Consider the following 16,840-nt stretch of genomic DNA (forward strand, 5'->3'; position numbering starts at 1 on the left):
CTTTATCTCTCCCTCCCTCCTACCTCCCGCTCTCTCCATTGCTCTCTGAATGCTTAATAGACATGCTACTCTGAACATTTCCCTTCGCAGAGGCGCAACAGAGGGGACAGCAAACCTGTGTTTTAGCTCCTGTTGACCGATGCATGTGAATCTCAACACCTCCAAGCTGCCACGGAATTTAGGATTTTTTTTGCATGCTAATCAAAGAGCCATGCTGGAGAGACTACAGTCTGCTTTGAAAACTGTGAAGGAGTCTAAACGTAATTATTCATTCCATGTTTACTAAAAGGTGGGAGGGTACTGGTTTGGTGCAGTGTTTCAGATTGCTTGAGCATGAGCTAGAGGGTGTAATTCTGTGTTGCACGTTAAAGTTTGCTCAGTCAGATGTGTTGACTGTGGCTGTGTGAAAGTTAGATCCACAGGCTCACATGTTCTAGATGTCAGATAGTTGATCAAACTGTGAAATGTATTATGTTTCTTTCAACAGATGAAAGGGAATTTAAAATTTTTTCACCCCAGTCAGGCTTAAAGCAGCACACTACAAGATGTAGTGATGCTCTGTGGACTAGAGCCATTCTTGAGCTACACTAGTAACAATAAAATGAAGGGAGTTATCAGATAGTATTAAAAGTGCTGAGTTCAGAATTAATTAACCTGCACGCACACTACCGAATAAATGATCTGGCTAAAGATCACCAGCACTCTCTCCGGTCTCTAAGCATCTGCAAGCTGCTGTGGGGATGTCTCTACCGGCTGATGCATCTGGGCTGCAGAGGGGCATTTACGATAGTGGGGAGGTACGCTGCTACCACTCCTGAGCGGTGATCAGCACAGCGCGTCAGAGGCTGGCTGGCTGCTGGGCATACCGCAGTGAGATTACACTGGACAGGAGAACATGGAGAGCCAGAGGAAAAGACACTAATATAAAGCAGTCCATTTGGATGCATCTGTGTGTAGTTTAAGCGTGTGTGTGTGTGTGTGTGTGTGTGTGTGTGGCTAAGTACATCTGTCCCAATCCCTCTGCGTGTGAGTCACTGTGTTTGTGTGTGTGTGTGTGTGTGTGTGCAAAATGGTACTGTGTGCGCGTGAGTGAGCATGGCTGTTGCATGTGTGTTCATGTGTTTGGCATCTGTAGATGTTGGACCGATGTATTATGCATGATAAGAAGACTATTTGCAAAGCTGCCTTGGCTTTGATTTGACCTGATTGCTGTTTCTGCCTGGGTCACCCAGATTAGGCCCAGATTGGAGATGTATCTCTGGACTGTGAATTATAGGCTGTACCATTTAATGGGACCATCATTCCAGTGTGACATACCTTTATCTGACATTCCTAGCCCACATGATAACAATTTTAATCTGTTAACAATCATGCCGTGGCGCTCAGCAGGACAATTTAAACATGCTATTTTTAACCTGGAGGGATATAGACTGACTATGTACCTCCGCTGAGTCTCAAAATATTTATGCTGCCTGATGGGTTACATAAGGCCACAGGCAAGACTCTAGAGGGGCCAGCTGTCACCAAAGCACAGCATAACCTCAAATAGGGGTCAGAGAGAGAGTAATAGGGAGTTTACTAAGATAAAGAAAGAGGACTGAAAGATAGAATTAGAAGTCTAAACTGACAGAGACAGACTGTCCAGCTAAAAACTGTAAGGAGCTTTTTAGTTGCTGCAGGAGATTAATGGAAGCAAATGTATTTTTAGGCTGCTTGATACTTTTCTCATCAACCTCAGACATTGACCAGAGTTAAGCTTAATTGTGAGTGATCTCCTCGTACAGAAGATAAGACAAATTGAGTTCATGATACATTAAGCTAATTGTCCCTCCTTACATTGTACCCTCACTTCAATTCAGAGATCAGTGGAATCTAACAAAAATACATGAGCACTTGAACATCATCTGTGACCTCGCCTACATTCTTATGTATATTCTAGTTTTCTAAGAGTGATTACATGGTGTGTTTGAGCAGTGTAGGGGCTGGGAGAAGACAGCCAGCGTTTTCCCACACAGAGGAAAAAAGACATTTTGTGGTACCAGCAGAAAGAAGTAAATATTGCTGTGTGTGTTTTTATGTGTGTGTTTTGAATGCTAGTAGCATACTAATGCAGACAGACTGCAAGTTTGTGGATCTTAGAAGAACTGAGCATAAGAATCCCTGACGCTGTATAAACTGAAGTGTAAATATCTCAACGGCTGTTGTTATGTGCAGTTTGACAGATTAAGGACAGGAAGATATTTGCTGGAAAGCTTGTGTTCCGTAACAAATCGTTGAACAGCGAAAAGCAGTTTCCGGTGTATCAGCGGAAGAAGAGATAGGTTGATAGATGGGAAGATGAAGGAGAAGAGGGGGGTTTTTCAAGGAGACAGTGGGGGAGGTGTAAGAGAAGGCTTCTGTGGGATGTAATTTAAAAGTAAATCCTGCCAAAAACGATCCAAAGCTTAATTAGAGCGCGTTTAAGGAATTTTTGCAAACTCACTGGTAAAATAAATCAGTGTGCTTTTAATTGTATCTACATCTGACCCCATTTATTACTTACTGTATTGCATTACAAAGAAGGTTTTGGGGCTTGATGGCGTTTTGTGTTCCAACTGCAACTTTACGTGAGTATGAACTAATCAACAAGTGATCACGCAACAAGTCAATAAATGTTTTTCTGTCCTCTTTTCAGCTGCTTCACTTCTCCCTCACCGGTTTGTGACGGTCCGTCGGAGCAGCCCAGCAGCCAAGAGTGGCCAGATCCGGCCTGGAGATCGATTAGAGGCAGTAGAGGGACGCTCTGTGGTGACTCTGCCTCATCGGGAGCTCGCTCAGATCCTTCGTCGAGCAGGAAATACTCTACGCCTCACCATTGTCCCCCGTCCCAGCACCTGTAAGCACAGACATAAGTATCTAGGAAACATACACACAAATATACAGAATGCTTTGTAATCTAACTTCAATCATCAACTTTTACAGATACTTCAAGCCTTTCAGAAACCACTGAGTATGACCCCGGTCACAGAAGCAGAAAGGCTCAGAGGTCGCGTCCAAAGGTGAGGGCAGCACCATGAATAATAATGTATGGGCTTGTGCACTGTAGCTCACCTTATCCGTTGCTAGTGTATACTATATTTCCAGCTGTGATGATTATCAGTCCTCATTCCTACCCTCTCTGCCACCCAGCGTGACTCCAGGTATTACAGCGTAGATCTAGATCGTGGCCATTCAGGCTTTGGCTTCAGCCTCCGAGGGGGCAGTGAGTACAACATGGGCCTCTACGTCCTGGGGCTGATGGAGGGGGGGCCAGCCTCCCGGAGCCAAAAAATGCAGGTGTGTCTTGTCTATATACATATACTACTCTCTATACTCTTTTACTACAATGTATTTATATCTGCAGTATCACTGAGTAGTCTCAGCGTTGTTATTGTTGTACACACTTGTATACTTTCCTTTTGAATAATTCTCAGCAAATATTCCAACAGACATTTGATGAAGGCAGGGTTGATTAATATCATACTTATGTAAAATACTTATAACTACTTATGTAATGAAATACTGTATACTTTTTAAATACAAAAATGATGTACCTGTTGTTTGTTGTTCTTAAAAATGTGACGATTGTGATTACAATATGTTCTTCTGAATTTTGCAGATGAGCCTTACTTGTGGTAAACTTTTCAGTTAAAGAAAGACACTTGAAATCCCTGAAAACCTACAAATTTGTCGAATAACATTAAATAACCAAATGACCAAATGAGCAACAATCAAAGTTAAACCATTGGTATTATTTGTAAAGAGCAACATCATCAGATCAATTGTAACTTGCTCAGTACTTAACCCAAACATGCAAAACTAATGACATTTCCTTAGTTCAGCTGTACATAATTTAATGTAAGTAAGTAATCACAAGTGCATGTGTAAATAAATTCTATTTAGATGCTTCAGTTTCAGGATTCTGGTATTGTGCATGCTGGAGCACTGTCACACAGTCATGGCTTACTGGGACACTGGGGCAGACCTAATGTTATAAGTAATACCTCAGCTTTTCTTGCCATGATAAGTCAAAATGTCTACTGTGATAAAAAAAAAACTATCTTAGTTACTATATGCATTTATATTACAGAATATTCCATTATTTTAATAAAACAATAAATAAAGTAATATTTAAAGTAATGGTGTGTTGGTGTGTTTGTGCTGCAGGTCAGCGACCAGCTCGTGGAGATCAATGGGGACAGTACAGCAGGCATGACACATAGCCAGGCGGTCGAGCAGATCCGCAGAGGAGGCCACCGCATCCACCTGGTCCTCAAGAGAGGAAACGGCTACGTGCCTGACTATGGTGAGACACATCAGGAAGATTTAGATATATTTCAGGATGTTACCACAGTGTGTTTGTGGAGGAAATTATAAGCATGGAAATACATAGATTTAATATATAAGATGGGGAAACCCATGTCTTTAGCATATGATGCATTTGTCGTGGGTGTGTAATCTCCTTTCTTCTTCTTTTTTTCTGTGGGACTGATCTGATTCTAACTAAAACACTTTCTACCTTCATATTCTTTCTCTTTCTTTTGTGGCATTTCCCACCTTTTAACCCATCCACATTTGTGCTTCATTTGATCTTTTTTGCTGTTAACTTTCCCACACCACATTTTCCCTCTGGATTTGGCTTGTCTTGGTTTTCCTTGTTTCTTCTTCCAAACATTTCTCTCCTTTCTGCTCCACTCCTTCCTTTCTTGTCTTTTCCCTTCTCTCTCTCTCTCTCTCTCTCAGTGGAGCTCTCCAGTTTGTCTCTATGTATGACCAACTCCAAGCTAGGCGAGCCTTGCTTCTATGTCATTGGACGGACAGAGAATACGCGGTTGGTAATGGTTCCTGTTAGTTCTCCTATTTTCTGTCTCTCTACATTCCTCTACTCAGTCACCACTGCTGTCTTCACTTGTAGAGAAAGATACCTTACAGCCTGTGTGTTGGACATCCTCATTGTAAGAAAATCTTGATTATCAACTCAAATAATGGTGCAGAACTTTACAATGTTAAACTGACTTCTTGCCCAATTTAGTTTCCCTCAAAACTTCATTTTGAACAAACTTTGCCAGCTTCACAGCACATTTAAGGAAGAGAATTGCACTATTATGTGTGTATGTATGGAGCATACAGATGTGTATATCTGAAGGTTGCACTAAAATAGAAAAGCAGCTGTTGTTACACAAGCTGACTTAATGCACCTCTTTAATAACATATTACATAATGCTCTCTGCCAGAGATTTTGTTCCTTCTCTCTTTTACCTGCCTATTCACTCTGTTTTCTCTTCCTCTCTCCGTATAATGTGTGTCTAGGCCATGAGCACAGAATCACGTCCCCCTCCCCCCTGCATCACCCCAAGGAGCAGGGTTTGGCTGCAGTAGACTCCACCGGGCGGAAGGGGCACAGCTCCAAGCAGAAGAGGAGAAGCAGGTCTTCGAATGGAAGCGAGAGAGCAAAAGGGACTGGAACAAGAAGGAGAAGACAGGGCTCAGAGGGAGGAGGGCACTCTGGTTTACAAAGCCCCATCTCTGAGGAAGGAGAGAGGTCTCAGGAAGCCAGGGACAGGAGGAGGAGGAGGAGGAGAAAAAAAGAGTCTCAGAGTTTACCCAGAGTAGCCCTCAGGACAGTGAGAGGAAGGAAAGCGGAGAGGGATAGTGGGAGGAGCAAAGGCAGAGAGAGGAAAAGTGGAAGCGTGGAGAGGGTGGCGAGAGCAGAGAGTGAAGTGAGTGAGCAAGAGGAAACGCAGGGGGTACCTGCTGTTGAGGAAAGGGTAGAAGAAAGTATGGAAGAGGTGGACGAGAGAGAAGAGAGTGAAGTGGATGTTTTCCTACCCATTCCAAGTCCTAACCAAAAGCTTCCCAGACCCAAACAAAGCTGGGAGGTGGCGTATGATAAAAACTGGGGCATAGCAGCAAACCACAGGGAACTGAGGAAAGAGAAGGAGTGGGAAAGGTCATGGGATGAAGATGGGGGTGAAAGTAGAGAGACAGAGCTGAATGAGGATCAGAGAAATGATGATGCACAGAGCGGGCGTGCCGAGAGGCATTTAGCAAGTGTTGCAACAGATCCGGTGTCACAGAGAAAGCCCTTCTCCTTCCTCACCTCCACACTGTCCGTAGAGCAACTGGGGGACGATGAGTCAGAGTCTGGAGGCAGCCATTCTGACAGCAGCGTGTCTGCTGCCAGCATCTCAGGCCTTTCTCTGGCCGCCGGTCGTGGGGCCGAGGTGCTGCCAGGCCCTTGGCTCATACCCAGCCAGCAGAGGGTGGCTCCGGTCGTAGAGGGGAACAGGCACCCTGGGAGGTGGACAGGACAGGGAGGAGGAAGAAGCGCTGTCTCTTGACTTTTAGCAGGAAGTAGAGCACGCAGACACTGAACGATACTGTATCAGATTCAGTCAGTATCACAATTTTAGACCTCGACTTGTTTTCTGCAGCTACCCACACTACCAACATTTTCTCTCAGTCACTTTGATATCAACAGTAGTATGAAATATTCTTTGTGCCTTTTTTATAGCAGACCTCTGGCTGATGTTAAATGTCGATATCACATTTTAACTTGTAAATGACACCAACATGGTAAGGTTATGTCTGTTTTTGCTGGCGAACAACAAAGACATTGGGTTTTTTCTTAGACCATGTAGCCCTCAGTATGTTTCACTTTCTTCTTTACATTTGCAGCATTTGTGAAAGATGTTTCCAGGACAACAAGGTATCAAACACATTGACTTCCTATCTCTCACCCACGTCTCTGCATCTCTGCATTCAAGCTACTTTAGCAGAAGTACCCCCTATGGTGCAAAGACTGCACAGGCACTCACTTATACCTCATGAAGATACTGAGCAATAATAATGCAATCTGTCCGAGACTATCAGCCATCCATTTCCACTACGCCACATTGATCTGGCCTGAGAGGAAACTGTGTAACATGTCTGTACGATATTGTTTGTTTGATGTGGTCTCGACTTGTAATGTTATAAATGATATCACAGAACCTAAAATATTTAATTGTGAAAATGCAATTCCCCTTTGACAGCAGGTGTATAATCTATATTCTGTAAATAGTTGTAGGAAAATAAATGACATAACCTATTGTAAATACAATACTAACTGGAGCCAGGCCCTGATTTCTACTGTAATGTAATAAGTCATGATAAATCTATATATACATGCAGTATATCTATATATTATATACAAAAGCTACTAATATTTATTTATTATTGTGTGATGAGAATTTACGTGAAAAGTGGCTTTTGTGAAGGCTCAAAATGTAAACACAAACTAAGAACTATATTGTTATCTGCCCTATTCGTAAATGAATGTTTTGTAATATGCTGCTTGAGTGTGGATATGTTGTACTCTCCTCCAGAAGTCAGCAAAAGATGCCAAAAATATGCATTTGGTGTGCATATTTCAAGTACTGTTAATATTGTGTATGTGGGGTCAGAACAAACCCACTATCTAGATTCTAGAGAGTGCTGTGCACATCGTGCCACGTACAGTTGCCTTGGTAACATAAACCACTTCATCCTAACCACTGATTTTTCTTACTGTGAAAACCCTTTGCTCTGAGGTCTCTAATATGAGAGAGGTGGGCGGGCCGTTTAGTAATTTCAGTCATGCCAAAAAAAATGCCCTTACTGTAAGTCTACAAAAATAATAATCACAAGCTTCTGCAGAATCTGAGCTCAGTGTTGCGTCTTAGATGGCACATCATTTATTTTTTGTTCTCTTTTTTAAAAATTCTGTTGTGAAAAAAAAAACTAGCTAAATGGATACTGTGAGATGTTATTTTTCTATGAAATTATCTTTTTTGAAATACTCAGGTTTTCAGATATTTTGCTCTAGATAAGCCATTAGGAAGAAAAGCTACAAAGTGACTTCACACCATGTTCAGATTATTTAGAAATGTTTAAGCTATGTTATGTAGCCTATCATTCCTTATGGCAGCATTACGAGACGCAGACTGTTACAGCTGTTTGTAACCAGCCCATAAATATCTAAAGATTGATGCTATAAGTGAAGCCATTCCTTCATTTGTACCCATTTTGAACAAACCCACAGAACTGAAATGAATTGCTTGGTGAGCCCTGCCCATTGTTTGCATTGCTGTGCTGCCCAGAAATGGTCATACAGTGACCAAACCAACATACTTTATTCCCCAAACAAAGGCCATAAAGAGAGTAGCTTGGTAGCCTATATGTAAGACTTATTTTACAATGTTTGCTAATTTTCTTTTTTTAGACTTTCATTTCCTAAGAGGGATTATGGCTGAACTGTAAACACATTCTAATAAAACTCCAAATAAACTGCTGAACCAATTTCCTCAGTGGTCATGCATGTCTTTCCTTTTTTATTGCTTTTTTATGAACACCAGAAGAGCCACAGTATTGGACAGCAGATGGCAGCAAAATTATAGGCTATAGCATATTTAGAAGAGATGGGATTTGATGCTATCAAGGTGAGTGTGCGCATATATGTGTGTGTGTGAGAGAGAGAGATTTGAGATTATTTTAAAGACCCCATAAATTAGGCTATATATTCAGAAACGGTGAGGTGAGGTGTGTGCATGGGGTGAAAAATAGGAAATTAAATGATACACCAAGAGGGTAAAAATCTGAGCATTTTCCACAGATCAATTATTAAACCTGCTTTTTGTGAGAACATGGATTTTACATGTCCCATCTAATATTAGTGTCCTATACCGTACAGCAGAGCAAGCTCACCTGTGTGAGACGTATGCTACCATACACAGAAAGTAGCTGGTGAATTTATAGCCAGTATCTCAGTTCAGATATGAGCACTTAAGTACTGCCACTAAAAATAACATCGCTCTGAGGCCTGTCTTTCTCTCATGTTGTCTTAAGCCGCATCCTTCTGTTCGAGTCAGACGCAATAAGAAAATATCACCGCAGTGATAACAGCGCTGCACTCACAGGATGTGGAGTCAGGAAGGAATGGACTTAAATAAGCGGGCCTTAACTGTTCAAGCGACTTCAAATCAAGCTTATAGCCTACATTTCGATAGCAAAATGTTAAACAGATGTTCACTGTCTTACAGGCATTGCATTACAGTGCAATATTGTTTTCTACATTTGTACTCCGGATTCATAGGCACTCAACAGGGTTCCTGAAGTGTGGAAAGTTAGAAACAAAGGTGCACAATGAGACTCTGTTTGTACCTTCAAAATAAAATATCTGTCCGCTGATAAAGAAAATGGACTTTATAAAATTGTATCTATATGTAGACTGTCAAGTTATCTGCAGCCTTTGTTGAAAACTGCTCATTATTTGTTGCATCCCTAAATTGTGTATTCACCCAAATGATAAATTGGATGCTGTGTAGAGTAATTTATGAGAAATTACTATAATGGTGTGATTTGGGAAAAGGGGAAGGCGAGACTTATTTTCTGTTGTGTTAAATGATGATTTAAAAATGTCAAATTTCAATGAAATGGCTCAACAAAACATGAAAGCTTGTAGCCTATAGGCCTAACCCGCATTTATTCATTAGCTCGTCAGTCTAGTTGGTTTGGGTTTATTTAGCTTTGTCTATAAAGGCATATGTTTTTCCATCTGTAGTCAATATTTTGTTCATACAACTTCTCTTTTATTTTGAAACTGTAGGCCGGATGTCCAATATCATTGTGGCTCGCTTGACAGCGATGCGCTCAGAGGAAAAGACGCACGCATCGCTGCAATTCAGACGCTCAAGGAGCGAAACCTCTCCGTGTTTCTGCGCCACCGCAAAGAAGACTCTCCGCTGCACTCCCGCGTGGATTACCGACCTGACATTACGGAAACTCGTCTCAGATAAGTAGGAAATAAGTCAACCTGTTCGCTTTAACCGATTTCATATCAGCGCCGAAAGCGGCAAACACGAAAGTAGCCTACAGTTTAAAGATTTGGCACATCCTATTGAGACTTTCGGACTGTCAGAAATATTCCGGATAGTTGTTGGTCCTTAAGAGGTGACACGTTTTTTTTTCCAAGACCAGTGTTTATGAATGCCTGACGCGGAAGTAAACTCTGCATTATCCTCGGATGAAAAAGCCCAGAAACACACACACACTTTGGGAACTAATGTGAATTTAAAGCAGTAGGATGTAGTTCTGTCGGACCAGAGGGGAGGATTCGGACCTCAAGAATGAACTTCGTAAGCCACCTCTGCTTACTTTCTGTGCTATAAAGACACATCAAGCCATGGGTTGAAAGCGACGCTGATAGACTGCGGGGATACTCAACGTGGGAGGGAGCAGCATTCTCTGTGTTATGTAATGATTGACAGTGCCTGATAATTAGTGGTAGATCATACATAGCATCACCCCCCCCCCCATTACCCCTACCCCCCTTCCCCTGAATGTTGAGGAGGCTAAAGAGTGGTAGATGTATACGAGAAGATTTTATAATGACCTAAAAGCTGATAGCAGAGCTCTGAAGGTAATGAGCATGATTTGTCACAGGTCAGTGGATTAATTGATATTCTACTTGTTCCTCTGCATATTCTTTTGCTCAGAGCCGTCAAAGCAAGTTGGAGTTCATTCAAGTTCTTTGATCATCTTCATTTAATCTCAGTCTGTTTTTACATATTTAGCTTAATGAATTAATATTCATCATGATGCCCCAAGTTCTTGACTCGGTCCATGCTGATTTGCCATGGTCTTTCAAAATGACTATGACTTCAGAAAATCTGACAATCAACAGTGTCTTGAGCTTCTTTTTGAGCTTTGAACTCTTTTCTCGCCATTGCAACATTTTTTATTTCTATTAAGATGCTATGATGCTCATTTCTGCCCTCAGATTTGAGGATATGTAGTCATTCTGAACTTCTCAATCTCTGTGACTTCTTGTTTCTGAACATCTGAAGAAATTATTTAATCTTCAGTAGAGCCTTCATTGGTCCCTCCCTCCCCCCCACTCATCAGGGCTGGTGGGGGGGGTGGCTCTCGGCCCCACGGGGTCGAAACTTTGGTGGTGGCTGGTGGTGGTCATACCCCTACAGCCAGGGCTCCCACCATGGAGACCAGCCCAGAGAGCCCCAACCGGGCAGTGGAGTACCTCCTGGAGCTCAACAACATCATTGAGAGCCAGGCCAAGCTCCTGGAGACCCAGCGCCGGCGCATTGAGGAGCTGGAGGGCCAGCTGGACCGGGTCAGCCAAGAGAACCAGGACCTAAGGCAGGAACGCAGTCCACGGACACCTGGTTCGGACACCCCTGAACAGAACCACAACCACAGCCAGCCTTTGTCCCTTCCCGTCCATCATGGCAGTGGTGGTGGCGCAAGTGGCGGGAGTGGTAGCACATCGGCTGCTCAGGCGACACCGGGATCAGCCACAGCTGCAGGGCCCAGCAGGGAGAGGAGGACCCACACCAGGCTGACCCGAGGTCTCTCCTGCGGGTCCTCCACCACCGAGCGAGACCGGCTAGAGCGCACCGACAGCACAGACACCAACACCAGTTCCACCATACGCAGAAAGTAAGTTCTTCTCTAACACAGAAGCCTCCACTATTGGTTTTATTTTCCACCAGTGAAAGATGAGTGAATGATGGCTTTATGTCATTTTACAGGAATGTCAGTGATCTTCAGCAGATTGCTCTAAATTGTAGTGATGACCACAGTCCGCATAACATTCAATGTGACAGAACATTTATATGCTAAGCCCACATTATGACAGGCTGCAGCCTTTTTAGTCATCAGAGATAATCTTCACAGTAATGGGTCTAAACCTAAGAAGGGATGTCTTAATACACCACCATGAGGAAATATGCAGCATACTGGAGGATTATGGGTAATGTGATAAGTGCTCAGGGTGTCCATTTCATCATGCTGTGTGTAATTTTGCCTGCAGAGAGTTTGATTTTTCTAATGATCACAGTCTATTATATGAGGTGTGTTGGAGTTGCAGAGTAGAATGCTGTGGAAAACTTGAGTCCAGGCCGGAGGGTTATGGGTGTTCTGAAATTTCTGGACCAGTGAAACCCTTCTGTATGAAAAATCCACCCACCGTTTGCCAGAAGTGTGTTTTTCTTTTCCTCTTCTCTCCGAACTGTAGGCTGGTTCTTGTTTTTTTTCTACCTCAAACTCAAGGCTGACCTGAAGTTAGAGAGCTGGAAACACAGCTTTGGCAAACAGCAAGTGCATCTGTCCTCGCTTTTTCTTAACCACGCATACAAACATACACAGATAAAGTTGGCTTTTGTTCCGGAAGCATTAAGCTTTGTGAGTAGGCTGCAATTCATGTGAATAAGTACACAGTGAAATGTAATATATGGGTTCAGTCTTAGTGACCGAAACCATCGGTCCTTGTGTATATTATAACATTTCTCTACACACAATCATCTCAGCAATTATTTCTGGATGTTGCTCACTCTCTGTTTTATTATGGTCCCAATCCTCCTATAAATGATTGATTTAGACTTAGCCAAATCCCTTATCGATCCCCTCATCCCTATGGGTGACTTAGTCATTAGACAGAAGCACATATTAGTTATTTATGTAGGTGTTAAATGCAATGATGAATTGCAGATGTAGATCTTGCTGATCCTCCCTTTTTAACTCCCTGTAGCAGTTGAAGCTGACTTTGGATCCAGGCTCAGACAAGTGTATCATATGAAGTGTCACATTTAATAAAGAGTCACCCGCACAGTAGAGCCATATTGTGCCGGTCTGGCTGTGACTCAGCCTAACTCCAAACTGGCCTATTAGCTTAGGTCAGCAACAAAACCCTCTCCTCTGATGAAAGATCAGATAGGAACATGCATTTCTTCATCGTCAGTGCCTGTGACGCTCTACATATGGCTCAAATCAGAGGAAGAGACAGAAGGAAGATGTGGGAGTGGGGATGGGGAGAGGAGAAAGATGACAAGGGGGAGGAAAGTGACTGGGCGACCTTACACAGTGTGCCTCAGTCTAAAAGAGAAAAGGTGGAACACACACACTGATTTGCCATCTGTCAACAGAGTGTGTAAGGGAGGGAGAGAGGAGAGGGGAGTCTGGGCCAGAGAAGGCAAGGCTCAGAGAGCTGCCTTTGTTTTTGTCCAATTAGTTTTTGTTCCTCCAGCAGGAGTCTTCATCTCTGCCCTGTGCCCTCTATGCCTCACGTAACAATCTTGATTCCGGACAAGGAAACTGAATAAACTGTCCCCATTTTTTTTTTAGCCATGCGTGCAGCAACTGCATCAAAACAAAAGTCACTCCTCTCCTCTTCTTCCTCCCAGCGGTACGCTGTAAACAGCAGTCCCAAATGCTACCCTATTCCGTTCCTCTCCTCCTGTTAATGGCAGTGTGAACAATGTGAGTCTGATGCCTTGGGGTGGGGGGGGGATTTTTGACATCAAGTTCCTCCACCAAGAAGCAGCAGGGTTGAGGGCATCGCCACAGCTCGCTGTGAGCGCGGCAGATGTTTTTTTGTTGTTATTTTGGGAGAGGTCAAGCAAGTGCATTTTGTATCAGCCTATGTATCTGTGTGTGTGTGTGTGTGTGTGTGTGTGTGTGTGAGAGTGTATCTTTATGTTATGTATTTGCTAATGTGAGTGCACAAAAAATGTGTGAAAGAGGGACGGTACACACAGAGTGCATGAGAGATTAATTAGTGTGACCAGTGTATAATTACCACTAGCCCAGGGGTGATAATTACTGCTGTGTGTGTGTATATGTGTGTGTGTGTTTGGTGTGTGCGCATTGTAGGATCTAACCTGCTATGCTCGTTAGACAGCTAACGTGACACGGCGATGCAGGCTGTCATGTTATGATGATATGACAGTTCTCTCTGCATGGGTGAGAGATTGTGCCCTTCATTATGTGCTACGTATGCAGCTGTTCTCATACAGCTCATAGGATGAGAAGCAGGGTCAGCTAAAGGCCCTGGCAACAGCTCCAGTGGTGCTGACACTCAGAGCAGTATTATTATATAATGCCAAACAGCAAAAAAGAGGACTCGAGCTATCTTTTCCCTTCTTCACTTCACTCTCGCTGTCACAGTGGGAGTGTTCAGAAGCTCCAAAGAGCCCCGTGAAGGTGCTTGTGTCTCCGCTCGTCTCTCTGTTCCATCATCCCTCCCCATCCACCTCCCTCTCCAAACAGGGCATTGTGGGCATGTGCTCTACTTGCACTGAAATTAATTCTGTTTGGGGAACATGGCGAACGGTAATGGACTTTTGTTTCTGAAGGAGCTTAATTTGCTAATTTAGTGAAGCTCTACTACACATAACCCCATCCTCTTTACAACCCCCACTCCACCCCTTCTCTCTCTTGCTATCTCTTTCAAACTCTGTCTCTCTCACATACCCACGTACACACTCACTCTCTCCCCCTCGCTGTTTCTGTTTCCCACTGCTGCAGATATGACTCAGAGAAGCTGCAGAAATTACTTTTGTGCTATTCTCTTTCTCTTCCCATCTTTGCTCACCCGCTTTTTCTCCTGCTATTAACTGAAGCACAGTTATTGTTCCCTTTTAGGTCGATTTGAATATTCTTTCATTTCGCTAATAAAGAGTGCGTATTATGTGGTCATTTTGGGGTGTTTTGAGCAGTATTTAACATCCTGTAATAACTAGCGCAGATACAACTTAGAGAAATGAACTGGCCCCAGGCGAATGTGTGGGTAAGCTCAGCTGAGCCTGTACTGACCTGCCCAAACAGTCTGTGTGATGTGATGGGAGATAATCTATTCTCTCTGGACTCACAGTGAGTTTCTAGAAGAAATACAGTGAAGCTGCAGCTGACGTTTTTTTTTCAAGAACTCAAGAATCTCACTCTCCCAGTATAATTTCTATTTCAGGATACGTAGTGCATATCGCAACAGTGCTGATGATTACTGTGATGCAGTTTAGCTTGACGTAAATTTAAATGATGGATGTGTGTGTGTGTGTGGGAGGCAAGCGTATGTGGGTGGTGTTTTTGTGCCTTCTCGTCACCATTTTTGTGCTCATTGCTTCATACGGTGTGCAAATGAAAAATCTTTTATATTTAGTCATATGTTACTCAAGAGTCATGAAGATAGCCTACATATTTTCAAGTATCAGTGGCCCATGCCTGCATTTCATCCCCAGAGTAGACTGACCATATGACCATGGCTCTCTCTGCAGATGGTCATATTCAGCACAGTGAGGCACTCAGGATTTTACGCTTAATACACATGCAAGGTTTAAAAAAAAAAAAAAATTACAATAAATATTACACGTTAAGTTGGATTTACAATTTACATTTACATATTACATTGTGCAACAACTAGACGTGGTAACAGAAACAGCAGATATCACGTCAGCGACAGACAAAAGGGCTATGTGACAGAATAAAAACTCAAGGTTAATTGTTAGTTTACCATCTACAATAAGTTGAGCTAAAGAGTCTCAGCAGCACATTGTTATACCCCCAGACACATAACCTTGCCTCTGTCATTCATATTGCTTCCTCGTCTGCAATTATTTTTCATTCACCCTCAATCTGCATATACCATCATGCCCTGACTCTCTTGAAATGGTAAGGAGACAAATGAATAGCTGTGATGTAAAGTTTTTCACAGGAAGTGAAGTGTCCTTGGAGCGGGATTGCTGTGAGAAATATAGTTGCTGTGGAAACTGTAAACTGTAAAGCTGTGCTCAAGGCAGTTACAATATTGCATTTCCATCCACCTGTTCTCCCTCTTTCCCCCTCACCTATCCAGGGGTGGCAAAGAAACGTTGCTAAATATCCTGATCCTGGCGCAACCTTTTCACCTTTTCCTTTCCATCTGGCCTCCTTGTCAGTTTGAAGCAGCCTATTATGCTTTGTTTTAAATGGCAGTTGTGTCCGGACAACAGCCGTGGTACATTAGCACAGAGATTAGCAGTCTTGCTTTGTTATTAACGAGGAGGGCAGAGTGCTAAGCCGTCTGTCCATTCACCAGTGGGTTAAACATCCCTGTGTAGCTAATTATGCCCCCCCACCAACCCTACCCCGACATGGTGTGCATCATAACACTCCCTCTACGATTCACTCTGGACTCCGTAGGTCAGCATTTGATTACCACAGGTGCACCCCGTCTTTCCCAGCTGCTACTATAACTTTATTCATTGTCTTTCCCGTTCAAACGCAGATAAGTGGCACTTCTGAGGCGGGATGTTTGTCAAACACTTATGCACATGTTCTGTGGAGCAGAATAGGGAGACTGGTTACCGTGGGAACGCTGTGAGCTCTTCTGTGAAGAACTCTGTGGGCGAGAGACACAGAAAGGAGAGATGGGAGGGAAGAGAAGAGAGGGCAGGAGTGGGAGCAGGAGCAGGGTGAAAGACAGAAGCAGGATTGAATGACGGCTTGATGGGGATGGAAGATGCGTATTGAAGACAGATGAGTGCTGCCACGTTTTATTTATCACAGGTTACAGGTTCTCTTTCATGGAGAAGTTGAGATGTGGTTTCTCTTGCCGGGAACCACAGACAATTAGTCTTGCTTTATGACCGAGATCTGTTTCAGACTTTGCAGAATATCCCTTTGGTGATCTGCAGGGATATTACTTTCTTGAATTACTCCTTCTGTGTCTCCCACATCACATTTAAATGAAGTGTAATTGTTCTTCATTTGGGTGAATCACATCCAGTTCAAACATAAACACACCTATACACAAGCAGTCACACACATGTGCACGCAAACTCACAGGGTACAGCAGGTGCATGGTGTGTGTAGTTGAGTCGTAACTGTAACTGTGCCCCTCCTTGTCAGTGCTTTTGCCTGGCACTCAACTGCAAACGCCCACACAGGCAGTCCGCACTGTTGCCAAGCAGCAGGAGACTCAAGCGTTAGGCGGGGGGCGCGCTTGGGGGGGGGGGGGGGGGAAAACACACAC

The 16,840-nt window shown here is 43.3% G+C and overlaps 2 protein-coding genes and 1 long non-coding RNA gene across 6 annotated transcripts in view; 2 read left to right on the forward strand and 1 right to left on the reverse strand.

Moving 5' to 3' along the window:
* Nucleotides 1-8,338, forward strand: part of LOC123974910 (membrane-associated guanylate kinase, WW and PDZ domain-containing protein 1) — a 36,613-nt gene extending 28,275 nt beyond the window's left edge. For all 3 annotated transcript variants that reach the window (XM_046055934.1, XM_046055933.1, XM_046055935.1), the window contains 5 exons: nucleotides 2,675-2,875; nucleotides 2,962-3,038; nucleotides 3,169-3,315; nucleotides 4,186-4,324; nucleotides 5,329-8,338. In XM_046055934.1, the coding sequence (XP_045911890.1) occupies nucleotides 2,675-2,875; nucleotides 2,962-3,038; nucleotides 3,169-3,315; nucleotides 4,186-4,324; nucleotides 5,329-6,359 (1,595 nt within the window). In that variant the 3' untranslated portion in view covers nucleotides 6,360-8,338. The remainder of the gene's footprint in view (nucleotides 1-2,674; nucleotides 2,876-2,961; nucleotides 3,039-3,168; nucleotides 3,316-4,185; nucleotides 4,325-5,328) is intronic.
* Nucleotides 1,271-6,327, reverse strand: LOC123974915. Its single transcript, XR_006825960.1, has 2 exons — nucleotides 6,119-6,327; nucleotides 1,271-2,873 (listed from the first exon to the last, which is right to left on the reverse strand). It is a non-coding gene; the product is annotated as an uncharacterized LOC123974915 (long non-coding RNA).
* A 1,368-nt stretch (nucleotides 8,339-9,706) lies between the features above and the next one.
* iqsec2b (IQ motif and Sec7 domain ArfGEF 2b) overlaps nucleotides 9,707-16,840 on the forward strand; it is a 25,335-nt gene continuing 18,201 nt past the window's right edge. The window contains exons 1-2 of one of the 2 annotated variants that reach the window (XM_046055930.1): nucleotides 9,707-9,833; nucleotides 10,884-11,493. In XM_046055930.1, coding sequence (XP_045911886.1) covers nucleotides 11,033-11,493 — 461 coding nt within the window. In that variant the 5' untranslated portion in view covers nucleotides 9,707-9,833; nucleotides 10,884-11,032. Of the gene's footprint in view, nucleotides 11,494-16,840 lie in introns of both variants that reach the window. The other variant, XM_046055932.1, reaches the window with a different exon arrangement.

This window comes from Micropterus dolomieu, linkage group LG08 (genome assembly GCF_021292245.1).
Source record: "Micropterus dolomieu isolate WLL.071019.BEF.003 ecotype Adirondacks linkage group LG08, ASM2129224v1, whole genome shotgun sequence".
Taxonomy (NCBI): Eukaryota; Metazoa; Chordata; class Actinopteri; order Centrarchiformes; family Centrarchidae; genus Micropterus; species Micropterus dolomieu.